This window comes from Oncorhynchus mykiss, chromosome 8 (genome assembly GCF_013265735.2).
Source record: "Oncorhynchus mykiss isolate Arlee chromosome 8, USDA_OmykA_1.1, whole genome shotgun sequence".
Taxonomy (NCBI): domain Eukaryota; kingdom Metazoa; phylum Chordata; class Actinopteri; order Salmoniformes; family Salmonidae; genus Oncorhynchus; species Oncorhynchus mykiss.
The window spans coordinates 69,578,094-69,592,654 of NC_048572.1; the positions used below are offsets into that span (position 1 = coordinate 69,578,094).

The 14,561-nt window shown below is 42.8% G+C and overlaps 1 protein-coding gene across 2 annotated transcripts; it reads left to right on the plus strand.

The window, feature by feature from the left end:
• Positions 1–900: 900 nt before the first annotated feature.
• Positions 901–12,946, plus strand: LOC100499175 (interferon regulatory factor 8). 2 transcript variants are annotated; one of them, XM_021613502.2, is made up of 9 exons: positions 902–1,076; positions 1,549–1,748; positions 2,134–2,320; positions 3,160–3,245; positions 6,599–6,770; positions 7,215–7,307; positions 9,689–10,078; positions 10,584–10,696; positions 11,442–12,946. In XM_021613502.2, the coding sequence occupies exons 1-9, from the start codon at positions 1,067–1,069 to the stop codon at positions 11,679–11,681; spliced, it is 1,491 nt and encodes a 496-aa protein (XP_021469177.2). In that variant the 5' UTR covers positions 902–1,066; the 3' UTR covers positions 11,682–12,946. The 2 variants fall into 2 exon arrangements, with proteins under 2 accessions (XP_021469178.2, XP_021469177.2); XM_021613503.2 differs by lacking the exon at positions 7,215–7,307 and having other exon boundaries at positions 901–1,076.
• The last annotated feature ends 1,615 nt before the right edge of the window (positions 12,947–14,561 follow it).

Here is a 14,561-nt window from a genome sequence, read left to right on the forward strand (position 1 = left end):
TCTTGGTTTCATCAGACCAGAGAATGGTCTGAGAGTCTTTAAGTGGCTTTTGGCAAACTGTAAGCGAACGGTCATGTGCCTTTTGCTGAGGAGTGGCTTCAGTCTGGCAACTCTTCCTTAAAGGCCTGATTGGTGGAGTGCTGCAGAGATGGTTGTCTTTCTGGAAGGTTCTCCCATCTCCACAGAGGAACTTTGGACCTCTGTCCAAGTGACCATCAGGTTCTTGGTCACCTCCCTGACCAAGTTCTTCTCCCCCGATTGCTCAGTTTGGCCGGGCGGCCAGCTCTAGGAAGAGTCTTGGTGGTTCCAAACCTCTTCCATTTAAGATTGATGGAGGCCACTGTGTTATTGGGGACCTTCAATGCTGCAGAAATGTTTTGGTACCCTTCCCTATGCCTTGACACAATCCTGTCTCAGAGCTCAACAGACAATTCCTTTCGACCTCATGGCTGGTTTTTGCTCTGACATGCACTGTCAACTGTGGGGCCTCACATAGACAAGTGTGTGTCTTTCCAAATCATGTCCAATCAATTGAATTGATGGGGTATTGTTTGTAGATTGATGAGGAAAACAACTAATTTAATACATTTTAGAATAAGTCTGTAACTAACAACATGTGGGAAAAGTCAAGGGGTCTGAATACTTTCCAAATGCCCTGTAAACTCAAGAACATTATATTTTAGGATTCATAATACAGTAGACTATTTAAAGTATAAACATAGAATGGTAACGCAATCTATTGATATAATGACGATTTTAGGGAGTTTCTGTTTTGATATTGAGCGCAGGTAATTGTTCCATTCCATGGCGGTGTTTGCATCCTGTGTTTGCCAGTCGAGAGGGATTCCCCATCCACTTACTGTAGGCTACTTACTGTATGTAGGTTGTTCTCTGATAAGCTTCAAAGAAATGTAGCGCATAGTGCTGCACGCATAAAGTGAATAGGCTCCTCCTAGTCAAGACACCGCCATAAAGATGTGACAATATTTAAGAATAGGTCATCCCATGCTCTCTCTTGAGAACAGTGTCGGTGAGATCGATTTCATTACTTTTCAGAGACGCTCACATGGTTAGAGGTAAGGAGTTTATTCTCATTCATAGTGAACATACGAGAGGGTAAACGTCCTGAAATTGACGCAGTGATGTTGATGCACCTAACACTAGGCTATTACGTTATTTATTTCATGCATGTGATATTAACATTGTTTTTTTTCGGATTGCAATTATGAGCCTACAAAATATTAATTGAATTGTCTTTGAATCAAGATGACCAACACATCCAGAAGTGTTTAATTCTTAAATTAGGCCTATTTATTGTTTGTGATTTTTTGGGGGGGAGATTAAACATATGTAATAATCTCAATGATTATACTCTCAAATTATCAGTGATAATATATACATTTGATAAAAACATGATTTACCTAATAACATTAACCACCATCACTCAACACCAACTGACAATGTATGTTTCTTTTGCATTGCATAACCGACTCATTGGTCCCACATCATCACTATGCCCATCCTTCTATTGCATGCGTTTTTCGAAAGAGATGAACTTCGAGGGGGACAGCGGCCTGTCAGTGAGCTGCGGCAACGGGAAACTTAGACAGTGGCTGATCGATCAGATTGACAGCAGCATCTATCCCGGACTGGTTTGGGAGAATGAAGAGAAAAGCATTTTCAGGATTCCGTGGAAACATGCGGGCAAACAGGATTACAATCGTGACGAGGATGCTGCACTCTTCAAGGTGCGTTAGGACCCACACCTTCACTTTACCCGACTTCTATTGTTTTTCTTCTACTTTTAAGTTACTATTTACAACTCGTGAATATTGAATATAGTGTGCAGGAACCCCATAAAGTATAGCTAACTCAATCATATTCATACTTATTTATCTCCAAACCAAGTTTAGTTGGTCTGGTGTAATTTACAGTATTTGCTATAGACTACCTGTTGATTTTTACTACAGTATAGCAAGTGATGATCTTTGTTCAAGGCAGTGGGTATTTATTCAAGGCAGAGACCATGACATGGGGATTTTGATGCAGGCCCATAATGCCTTACTAATCGCCAGGTAAATTGAAATTGAATGCAGAGAGGAAGTCAAATCATTATGTTGTTGATTATTGCAGGCCTGGGCATTGTTCAAAGGGAAACATAGGGAAGGAGTGGACAAACCAGACCCCCCCACATGGAAGACCAGACTGCGATGTGCTCTGAACAAAAGCAATGACTTTGATGAGCTGGTGGAGCGAAGCCAACTGGACATATCCGATCCTTTCAAAGTCTACAGAATCATACCGGAGGGAGCTAAGAGAGGCACGTTTTGTTCATCTTATTGTAGTATTACCAAAGTGAAGTCCATGTCATGAATGCCTACTGTTCTGACTGTACTGTACTGTACCATAGTGAAGTGATATAGGCTACTGGCAGTTGATATCAGAGATTTCATGTGTCAAAGGTAATAATGCACTAGGGTTCAAGTTACACCTGCGTTGCCGTAACTTGTGCTTCTGAGAAGTGCTGTAGTCTACCCCTCCCTAGAACGCCCCCCCCCCCCCCCCCCCCCCCCTGCTTACATAGAGGGTGAGCCCAAACTCATGCTGTCTGACTCTGAACCTAGCCGAGCAGACATATACACACACAGCCGGCAATGTTTCATTTCGCCTCCATCGTCTGATGAGGCAGGAAGCAGAGAGGAAGCCAATGTGTGTACCAAAAAGGCCTTGACACTTTTTTTAGAAGGCTTCAGTTACCCAGTGCAGAATGCACAGCATACATACTTAACCTCCAGGCTTGCATAACAAAGGCTGAAGGCTCCACCATCAGAAGAACCCTTTGTCACTCTCACATGGCAGTCTCAGTTAGGATTGACTCTTCGAGGCCAAACCTGCAACCTAGGGGTTGACACACTTTACACATGTTATCGCATGGCTCTATAGTTTCTGTATACAACTGTTTGAAGAGGCTGAATGGCCTTGAACTCTGTTGAAAAGGCTCTAATTGTAAGGATGACAGTTGACAGATGATTACAATTTCATTTGATTTGACTTCTTATTGAGGACATACATATTTCTGGAGGGACCACCACATAATGTTACATTAGACCATAGAGAGTTCTATGACGTGATGTCTAATGTTACGTTTCTGTAATGTAGGGATCAAGATGGCAGAGACAACGTCCCACATGAGCTCAGTCAACAGCTACCCTATGCACTCTCTATACCCATCTCTACAGAGCCAGGTAAGGTCATGTGTTTACCCCTGCAACAGGTACAGTTGAAGTCGGAAGTTTACATACACCTTAGCCAAATACATTTAAACTCAGTTTTTCCTGACATTTAATCCAAGTAAAAATTCCCTGTCTTAGGTCAGTTAGGATCACCACTTTATTTTAAGAATGTGAAATGTCAGAATAATACTAAAGATAATGATTTATTTCAGCTTTTATTTATTTCATCACATTTCCAGTGGGTCAGAAGTTTACATACACTCAATTAGTATTTGGTAGCAGTGCCTTTAAATTGTTTAACTTGGGTCAAACGTTTTGGGTAGCCTTCCACAAGCTCCCTACAATAAGTTGGGTGAATTTTGGCCCATTCCTCCTGACAGAGCTGGTGTAACTGAATTAGGTTTGTGGGCCTCGTTGCTTGCACACACTTTTTCAGTTCTGCCCAAAAAATTTCTATGGGATTGAGGTCAGGGCTTTGTGATGGCCACTCCAATACCTTGACTTTGTTGTCCTTAAGCCATTTTGCCACAACTTTGGAAGTATGCTTGGGTCATTGTCCATTTGGAAGACCCATTTGCGACCAAGCTTTAACTTCCTGACTGATGTCTTGAGATGTTGCTTCAATATCGCCACATCATTTTCCTACCTCATGATGCCATCTATTTTGTGAAGTGCACCAGTCCCTCCTGCAGCAATGCGCCTCCACAACATGATGCTGCCACTCGGTGCTTCACGGTTTGGATGGTGTTTTTTGGCTTGCAAGCCTCCCCCCTTTTCCTCCAAACATAACGATGGTCATGATGGCCAAACAGTTCTATTTTTTTTCATCAGACCAGATAACATTTCTCCAAAGAGTACGATCTTTGTCTCCATGTACAGTTGAAAACCGTAGTCTGGCTTTTTTATGGCGGTTTTGGAGCGGTGGCTTCTTCCTTGCTGAGAGGTCTTTCAGGATATGTCGATATACAGTGCCTTGCGAAAATATTCGGCCCCCTTGAACTTTGCGACCTTTTGCCACATTTCAGGCTTCAAACATAAAGATATAAAACTGTATTTTTTTGTGAAGAATCAACAACAAGTGGGACACAATCATGAAGTGGAACGACATTTATTGGATATTTCAAACTTTTTAAACAAATCAAAAACTGAAAAATTGGGCGTGCAAAATTATCCAGCCCCTTTACTTTCAGTGCAGCAAACTCTCTCCAGAAGTTCAGTGAGGATCTCTGAATGATCCAATGTTGACCTAAATGACTAATGATGATAAATACAATCCAGCTGTGTGTAATCAAGTCTCCGTATAAATGCACCTGCACTGTGATAGTCTCAGAGGTCCGTTAAAAGCGCAGAGAGCATCATGAAGAACAAGGAACACACCAGGCAGGTCCGAGATAATGTTGTGAAGAAGTTTAAAGCCGGATTTGGATATAAAAAGATTTCCCAAGCTTTAAACATCCCAAGGAGCACTGTGCAAGCGATAATATTGAAATGGAAGGAGTATCAGACCACTGCAAATCTACCAAGACCTGGCCGTCCCTCTAAACTTTCAGCTCATACAAGGAGAAGACTGATCAGAGATGCAGCCAAGAGGCCCATGATCACTCTGGATGAACTGCAGAGATCTACAGATGAGGTGGGAGACTCTGTCCATAGGACAACAATCAGTCGTATATTGCACAAATCTGGCCTTTATGGAAGAGTGGCAAGAAGAAAGCCATTTCTTAAAGATATCCATAAAAAGTGTCGGTTAAAGTTTGCCACAAGCCACCTGGGAGACACACCAAACATGTGGAAGAAGGTGCTCTGGTCAGATGAAACCAAAATTGAACTTTTTGGCAACAATGCAAAACGTTATGTTTGGCGTAAAAGCAACACAGCTCATCACCCTGAACACACCATACCCACTGTCAAACATGGTGGTGGCAGCATCATGGTTTGGGCCTGCTTTTCTTCAGCAGGGACAGGGAAGATGGTTAAAATTGATGGGAAGATGGATGGAGCCAAATACAGGACCATTCTGGAAGAAAACCTGATGGAGTCTGCAAGAGACCTGAGACTGGGACGGAGATTTGTCTTCCAACAAGACAATGATCCAAAACATAAAGCAAAATCTACAATGGAATGGTTCAAAAATAAACATATCCAGGTGTAGAATGGCCAAGTCAAAGTCCAGACCTGAATCCAATTGAGAATCTGTGGAAAGAACTGAAAACTGCTGTTCACAAATGCTCTCCATCCAACCTCACTGAGCTCGAGCTGTTTTGCAAGGAGGAATGGGAAGAAAATTCAGTCTCTCGATGTGCAAAACTGATAGAGACATACCCCAAGCGACTTACAGCTGTAATCGCAGCAAAAGGTGGCGCTACAAAGTATTAACTTAAGGGGGCTGAATAATTTTGCACGCCCAATTTTTCAGTTTTTGATTTGTTAAAAAAGTTTGAAATATCCAATAAATGTCGTTCCACTTTATGATTGTGTCCCACTTGTTGTTGATTCTTCACAAAAAATACAGTTTTATATCTTTATGTTTGAAGCCTGAAATGTGGCAAAAGGTCGCAAAGTTCAAGGGGGCCGAATACTTTCGCAAGGCACTGTAGGACTCGTTTTACTGTGGATATAGATACTTTTGTACCTGTTACCTCCAGCATCTTCACAAGGTCCAAAGTACGTTCATCTCTAGGAGACAGAACGCGTCTCCTTCCTGAGCGGTATGACGGCTGCGTGGTCCCATGGTGTTTATACTTGTGTACTATTGTTTGTACAGATGAATGTGGTACCTTCAGGCGTTTGGAAATTGCTCCCAAGGATGAACCAGACTTGTGGAGGTCTACAATTGTTTTCTGAGGTCTTGGCTGATTTCTTTTGATTTTCCCATGATGTCAAGCAAAGAGGCACTGAGTTTGAAGGTAGGCATTGAAATACATCCACAGGTGCACCTCCAATTGACTCAAATTATGTCAATTAGCCTATCGGAAGCTTCTAATGCCACAACATAATTTTCTGGAATTTTCCAAGCTGTTTAAAGGTACAGTCAACTTAGTGTTTGTAAACTACTGACCCACTGGAATTGTGATACAGTGAATTATAAGTGAAATAATTTTTCTTTAAACAATTGATGGAAAAATTACTTGTGTCATGCACAAAGTAGATGTCCTAACCAACTTGCCAAAACTACAGTTTGTTAACAAGAAATTTGTGGAGTGGTTGAAAAACAAGTTTTAATGACTCCAATCTAAGTATATGTAAACTTCTGACTTCAATTGTACCTTCAAAGATCTTCACAGCTCTCTCCCTGCTGGGTGTGGATCAGGAACCCACCACTACCTGACTAACAGCTGTCTCCTCTCCCCCTGGCCTGTCCCCAGGTGTCTGGCGGATTCATGATTCCTCAGGAGAGGAAGGAGTGGAGGGATTACAGCCACGCACTGGACCAGCCTCAGCTTCACCAGCCACCCCACACAGAGCTGCAGTACAGCCAGTGCCACTACCCACAGCCACTCAGCCGACCCTGGCACACCGGGCCACACACAGATAACGGTGAGACATGGCATCGCCATGGGGAAGACACTGATTATAGGAATGAAAATATCATGGAGAGAATAGACTCCACAGTATATGTCCTTCAGTGCAAGTACAGAGGAGCCATGTGAACACCATACTTCACTAGTTCTCATGTTAACTTGGTTTCAGATAATGAAAGGCTATAGTATAGGTCAGTGGTCTCTATGACAAATTTGACATATGTTAATCTGAGTGACGCACACTCACGCAAGTTGTTAAAACAGCTACAGTTTGACAGTGAATGATTTGGTGACCCCCAGTTCTCCAAAATAATGAGGGCTTCATTTAATAGTCTTTAGTCAGGTTCCTCCTGATAGGAAATAATTTAGACAAGGTCTAGTAATTCATCCTCCATGATATGTACACTGAAAAAACCCATTCATTGGTTAACAACAGTATTTATTTATCTTCTCCCCTCAGGTTATCAGTTTACTGGCTCCTTCTGTTCCTACTCTTCCTCAGAGTCTCACCCCACAGCATTTAAAATGGACCACAACATGTCTACCCTTTCTGGTACATGCTATTCTATACTTCTAGATTACTAATTTACTACTGCTGCTACACAAAGACAACCACCTCTAGTCCTTTTTCAGTTATTGTGCACACGGCATGTGTGTATTGTATTGTAATTCCACACCACTGACCAGTGATAATGACAGATAGACACAAAGACAAGATTAGTACGATGTAGTGGAGCGTACTGAATTATTATCTCGTGTTGCCAACCACCAGAAACTAAAAGCTGTTTCTATAGGACAATTACTTCCCTAATCTGGCTTTTAATACGGTCAGGTATTTGTCAGTGTTGGAACTGGAAACAGTGCTCATATTAATGATATTCTATTCATATACAGTTGAAGTCGGAAGTTTACATACATAGTTTTTCACAATTCCTGACATTTAATGCTAGTAAAAATGCCCTGTTTTAGGTCCGTTAGGATCACCACTTTATTTTAAGAATGTGAAATGTCAGAATAATAGAAGAGACAATTATTTATTTTAGCTTTTATTTATTTCATCACATTCCCAGTGGGTCAGAAGTTTACATACACTCGATTAGTATTTGGTAGCATCGCCTTTAAATTGTCTAATTTGGGACAAACGTTTCGGGTAGCCTTCCACAAGCTTCCCACAATAAATTGGGTGAATTTTGGCCCATTCCTCCTGACAGAGCTGGTGTAACTGAGTCAGGTTTGTAGGACTCCTTGCTCACACATGCTTTTTCAGTTCTGCTCACACATTTTCTATAGAATTGAGGTCGGGGCTTTGTGATGGCCACTCCAATACTTTGACTTTGTTATCCTTAAGCCATTTTGCCACAACTTTGGAAGTATGCTTGGGGTCATTGTCCATTTGGAAGACACATTTGCAACCAAGCTTTAACTTCCTGACTGGTGTCTTGAGATGTTGCTTCCATATCGCCACATAATTTTCCTACCACATGATGCCATCTATTTTGTGAAGTCCCTCCTGCAGCAATGCACTCCCACAACATGATGCTGCCACCCCCATGCTTCACAGTCGGGATGGTGTTCTTTGGCTTGCAAGCCTCCCCCTTTTTCCTCCAAACATAACGATGGTCATGATGGCCAAACAGTTCTACTTTTGTTTCATCAGACCAGAGGTACGATCTTTGTCCCCATGTGCAGTTGAAAACCGTAGTCTGGCTTTTTTTTATGGTGGTTTTGGAGCAGTGGCTTCTTCCTTGCTGTGAGGCCTTTCAGGTTATGTTGATATCGGACTCATTTTACTGTGGATATAGATACTTTTGTACCTGTTAACTCCAGCATCTTCACAAGGTCCTTTGCTGTTGTTCTGGGATTTATTTGCACTTTTTGCACCAAAGTACGTCCATCTCTAGGGGACAGAACGCGTCTCCTTCCTGAGCGGTATGACGGCTGCGTGGTCCCATGGTGTTTATACTTGCGTACCATTGTTTGTGCAGATGAACGTGGTACCTTCAGGCATTTGGAAATTCCTCCCAAGGATGAACCAGACTTGTGGAGGTCTACAATTGTCTTTCTGAGGTCTTGGGTGATTACTTTTGATTTTCCCCTGATGTCAAGCAACGAGACACTGAGTTTGAAGGTAGGCCTTGAAATACATCCACAGTTACACCTCCAATTGACTCAAATTATGTCAATTAGCCTATCAGAAGCTTCTAAAGCCATGATGACATTTTCCCAAGCTGTTTAAAGGCACAGTCAACTTAGTGTATGTAAACTTCTGACCCACTGGTATTGTGATACAATGAATTATAAGTGAAATAATCGGTCTGTAAACAATTGTTGGAAAAAATTACTTGTGTCATGCACAAAGTAGATGTCCTAACCGACTTGCCAAAACTACAGTTTGTTAACAAGAAATGTGTGGATTGGTTGAAAAACGAGTTTTAATGACTCCAATTTAGGTGCATGTAAACTTCTGACTTCAAATGTATGTTGTTGATATTTTAGATGGGTGACTGCAGGGACCACTACAGTTACAGTAACATACGCAGTATTATATCAAATTAATTGACTGTTTATCAGTGTTGAAAATACAGAACTGGCTCCTTTTGCATTGTCTGTAAATGGAACCGTATTTAATGTTTAGCTCGGCTGATTAAGAAAGTTGTAAAGTTCAGCAGTTTGCTAAAGTCCGTCATTCACTTTCTTTCTATATACACTGTTTGCAAGATAGAGTATATTTACTAAAAGAAGAAACTGACTTTTGGCCATTGAAAGGGATTTCAACTCCCCAGGCACATCTTCATATCAGAAACAGATTCAGATGTTTATTACGACTTCACACATGGAAAGAATGCATTTGTTTTCAGACAGCTGTCAATCTTCTTTCATTTGGAATACTTTTACTTACTGGTTCCTTCCCCCCTTCCCCCCTCTTTCCTCCAGACTTCCGACTGCACGTATCCCTGTTCTACCGTGAGTCTCTGGTCAAGAAGGTAACCACCTCGAGTCCTGAAGGCTGCCGGATCACCTCTTCTTCCTCCTCATCTTCCTCTCCGTCCTCCCTCTGCCACGAGGACAGGCTGTATAGTGGTGCAGAGACGGTGCAATTCCCCTCCCCTTACCCCCAGTCTCAGAGGAGAGGGGCAGAGAAGCTAACCAACGTCCTGGAGAGGGGCGTGCTCCTGTGGATGACGTTAGATGGGCTCTATGCCAAGCGGCTGTGCCAGAGCCGAGTGTACTGGGAAGGCCCACTGGCACCCTACACGGACAAACCCAATAAATTGGAGAAAGAACAGACCTGCAAGCTGTTTGACACCCAGCAGTTCCTCACTGGTGAGAAACAGTATTTTGATTGTGAGCTGATTATGATGATGATGATGATGATGGTGCTGAACGTTGATGATGGTGGTGAGGATACCTACTGTAGAATGTGAAGTCCCTCTCCATGCTGTGGTATCAGTGGGTATGCGACCTGTCACGTTCTCAGCGGCGGCCTGTCAGTGGAGTCTCCATGAAACAGCCCCCGCCCACCTCCTGTGGTCCACCACTCAGTCTCTAGCTGCAGTTTACATGTGAACCACTCATTTTTCACACCAATGACTTCCTTGCAAATTACTGGAAAAAGCTCTCTCTGACTCCTCTTTCTCATTCTGTGAACCTTTTATTTTTAGCATTTTCCATGCAGTGATACTTAATCACAATATCCATCTCTCTCAAGCTGAACGTCCTTCCTTCATGAGCAAAGTAGATGTTTTCAGCTGTTAGGGGGCGAATTGGTGTATTGTGGGTGAAATAAGGTGATAAAATCATTGTACACTCCCTCCATCCTGCCTTCCAGAGCTGCAGGGGTATGCCCACCATGGCCGTCCCATGCCCAGGCACCAGGTGGTGCTGTGTTTCGGAGACGAGTACCCGGACCCCCAGCGCCAGGCCAAGATGATCACAGCACAGGTACAGTACATTACAGACTCTCGCTATCTTATTATGGTTGGAATCAACAGTGCATTAAAATAACAGTCCAACATGATAAAGACTGGAATAAAAAGAAAACAAAATATAGCCTTGTTACTCATGATGATAAACAAAGGACTCTATCAACACGTCCAAATAGATTCTTCCCCCACTCTCTTGGCCCTATCCCATCGATGTTTGCAAATCTGTAGGATCTGGATAGGTATAAGAAGTGCAGTGCGTATTGCTTATACCTTACACATTTTCAGAAACTGAAAGTTAGGCCCAAGGGGGAGGGGAAGGGAGAGATTTGGTATTTTCTATTCTTGGTTACCCAGAAATAAATTCTTGTGAAATTTGGTCAGCTTCCTTATTTACTTCTGGGTCAATACGTGTTAACAATTGAGAGTTCCATTGTACCAGGGAGAAAGCAATGTCTCCATCCTCGTAAAGGAAAGTCTACCCCCTCCAATGATTAACTACTGCGCACACAGGTTTGATATCACTCCCCCCCCCCTCCCATGTATATATTGAAGCACCGCCTTCGCCCAATTGTGATTTTTTCAAATAGAGACGAAAACCCCAAAACAGAAACTACTGCTACTAGTTATCTCAGCCATTCGATTACAGCCCTGACAGATTCTCTCGGTTTACACACAGAATCTGCCCAAGAGAGATTAGGTAAATGGGAGCAATCTTTATTTATTTTTCATCATTCATGGTGTGACCCCTGCATGTGTTTCAGGTGGAGCCCATGTTTGCCAGGGGCATGATATACTTCAGCCAGCAGAGCAGCAGTCACTGCCTGAGGGACTATGAGCTACAGGGACACACAGAGATCTCCCTTCCGGCTCCAGGAGTCTACCAGAGGACCCTTCAACAGAACTCCCCTCTAGCTCCAGGAGACTACCAGAGGACCCTTCAACAGAGCTCCCCTTTAGCTCCAGGAGACTACCAGAGGACCCTGCAACAAATGCAGGAGTAACACACAAACAGGCCCCAGGAGCCATGGACATGAATGTAGATTGACCAATGAGCTTTACATCGCTTCTCCTGAGTAGTGTACAGTATACTGAGGTCTTGGACTAAAATACCTTACTGTAATTTCAACGTAAGACTGGACTGTGCCTCCATCGTGAGTGTCAGCAGTTTGAGCCAATGATCAATGTTAAAAATGGGGGCGCTTAAAGAATCTACCCTAGTTTGTACAGCCTTACAATTATTTTTGTAATCAACCATTTTTTTGTTGTTCTATTAAATGATATGAAAAAGTGAATACCTATCACAAGAGGTGGCGTGTAGGCCTATCACGAGGTGATGTGTGTTACTCGTATTCCTGTGACATCTGTGGGTGCTGATGGGAAAGCTCCTGACCTGTGATAGTGGTGTGGGAGGGAGAACCCCACTACTTAGCCTCTCTCGTTCTCCTCTCTCTCATTTTCTTTCAACGAGAGGGATCGGATGCATGTGTATTTGTGTGCATGTGACATGGTGACAGTGTATAGGATGTGGTTTGGGGTAGAGGGTTTAGGGTGGGTGATGGGGGACCAATGTGAAGCAGAGAGGGACTGTCAGAAGCAGGAAGCACAAGTCACAGGTGCACAGGAAGAAGAGTAGCCCTTATGAGAAATTAAGACTTGAGAAGGAAGAAGAAGCCAAATGTATACGAATGAAGAATACAAATGGATCATTGATATATTGAAGTGTCTCACACAGAGACAATTTCTGTGTAGTATATTTTCACCCAATTATCAAACAATCTATGAAAGGGGTTCACTCCACTTAAGGCCAGGCACTGAATACAAATCCCTTGACATATTTTGATTATTTATGAACAACAATAGGTAACTTTGATGCAACCTAACTGAATAACGATTATTGTATTCTTCTATTTTCTTGATTATCCGGCTCCATAATCTTCCAATCATATATTTCTATTGTCTACTACTTCACCATCTCACAACTGATTGAAAATAGGCAACCCTGGTGTACAGTGCATTCGGAAAGTAGTCAGACCCCTTTTCTTTTTCCACATTTTGTAACGTTACAGCCTTATTCTGAAATGTTTTCAATTATTATTTATTTCTTATGAATCTACACACAATACAAAACAGACCCTTTGCTATGACACTTGAAATTGGCGAATTGTCTACAGTCCCACAGTTGATAGTGCATGTCAGAGTAAAAACCAAGCCATGAGGTCGAAGGAATTGTCCTCAGAGCTCAGAGAGGATTGTGTCGAGGCACAGATCTGGGGAAAGGTACAAAAACATTTCTGCAGCATCGAACGTCCCCAAGAACACAGTGCCCTCCATCATTCTTAAATGGAAGAGCTTTGGAACCACCAAGACTCTTCCTAGAGCTGGGCGCCCGGCCAAACTGAGCAATCGGAGGAAAGGGCCTTGGTCAGGGAGGTGACCAAGAACCCGATTGTCACTTTGACAGAGCTCCAGAGTTACTCTGTGGAAATGGGAGAACCTTCCAGAAGGACAAACATCTCTGCAGCACTCCACCAATCAGGCCTTTATGGTAGAGTGGCCAGAAGGAAGCCAGTCCTCAGGAAAAGGCACATGACAGCCCACTTGGAGTTTGCCCAAAGGCACCTAAAGGACTCTCAGACCATGACAAACAATATTCTCTGGTCTGATGAAACCAAGATTGAACTCTTTGGCATGAATGCCAAGCATCACGTCTGGAGGAAACCTGGCACCATCCCGGCTGTGAAGCATGGTGGTGGCAGCATCATGCTGTGGGGATGTTTTTCAGCAGCAGGTACTGGGAGACTAGTCAGGATCGAGGGAAAGATGAATGGAGCAAAGCACAGAGAGGTCCTTGATGAAAACCTGCTCCATAGCGCTCAGGACCTCAGACTGGGACGAAGGTTCACCTTCCAAAAGGACAACAACCCTAAGCACACAGCCAAGACAATGCAGGAGGGGCTTCGGGACAAGTCTCTGAATGTCCTTGAGTGGCCCAGCCAGAACCCGGAATTGAACCCTATCGAACATCTCTTTTTTTGCTTGTCATTATGGGGTATTGTGTGTAGATTGATGAGGGGAAAAAACAATTATATTAATTTTATACTAAGGCTATAACGTAACAAAAAGTGGAAAAAGTCAAGGGGTATGAATACTTTCAGAATGCACTGTACATGAACCAGTCATATTCAACTCCAATTCGAGAGAAATTGTTGTTATCAGTTGTCTAGTGGTGGAGGGGAGGAAGCTGTTATAACAAATTGTTTCCCCTTGGCAGCTGGATGTGATGGAGGACACTGGCGTAGCACACACCACATGGGGCCCACAAGCTTTACCCCCCAAAACACTTTGAACATTATACATTTCCACGTCAGCTCTATGCCTGGAAATGCCCTTGTCCGGAGCAAAGGATCCCAATATTAAACTCTCCAAAAAAGTGTTTAAAATTCCCAAAACTGTCAATAATGGATATTAACTGAAAAATGATCTTATGTAGTGTCTTGCAATAGCCCTTTCTGACTCTTAAAGAATATTTCTTTCAGAACTGTGATTCCTAAACGATGTGTCTGAAGATTTGATACATTTGGACTCGTTATTTATTTCATCATTACATGTAGTGCAACAAGACCACTCATGGTCTGTAAAGCTCCTTACTTTTGATAGATTTAAACCAACAAAATTGGAATCACCATGGTCACAACCTTAAACTGTCAACTCCATCTGCCTGGTAGAATATGAATTGTAGTTCAAATATGTCGTGAGTGAGGCAGGCAAAAACGGGAGGAGAGAAGGACGGGAAAAAACAACACCTCACAGTGATGGGGTGCAAGGAACTGAACTAGATAGTGTGGGATGATGACATGCAGGTGTGTGAACAGGTGATTAGA

What these genes read in the sequence shown, in the direction of transcription:
- LOC100499175 (XM_021613502.2), top strand. An exon ending in ACCCATCTCTACAGAGCCAG is followed by an intron (nt 3,246 to 6,598) that starts GTAAGGTCATGT and finishes GCCTGTCCCCAG; the next exon opens with GTGTCTGGCGGATTCATGAT. An exon ending in CACCCAGCAGTTCCTCACTG is followed by an intron (nt 10,079 to 10,583) that starts GTGAGAAACAGT and finishes CCTGCCTTCCAG; the next exon opens with AGCTGCAGGGGTATGCCCAC.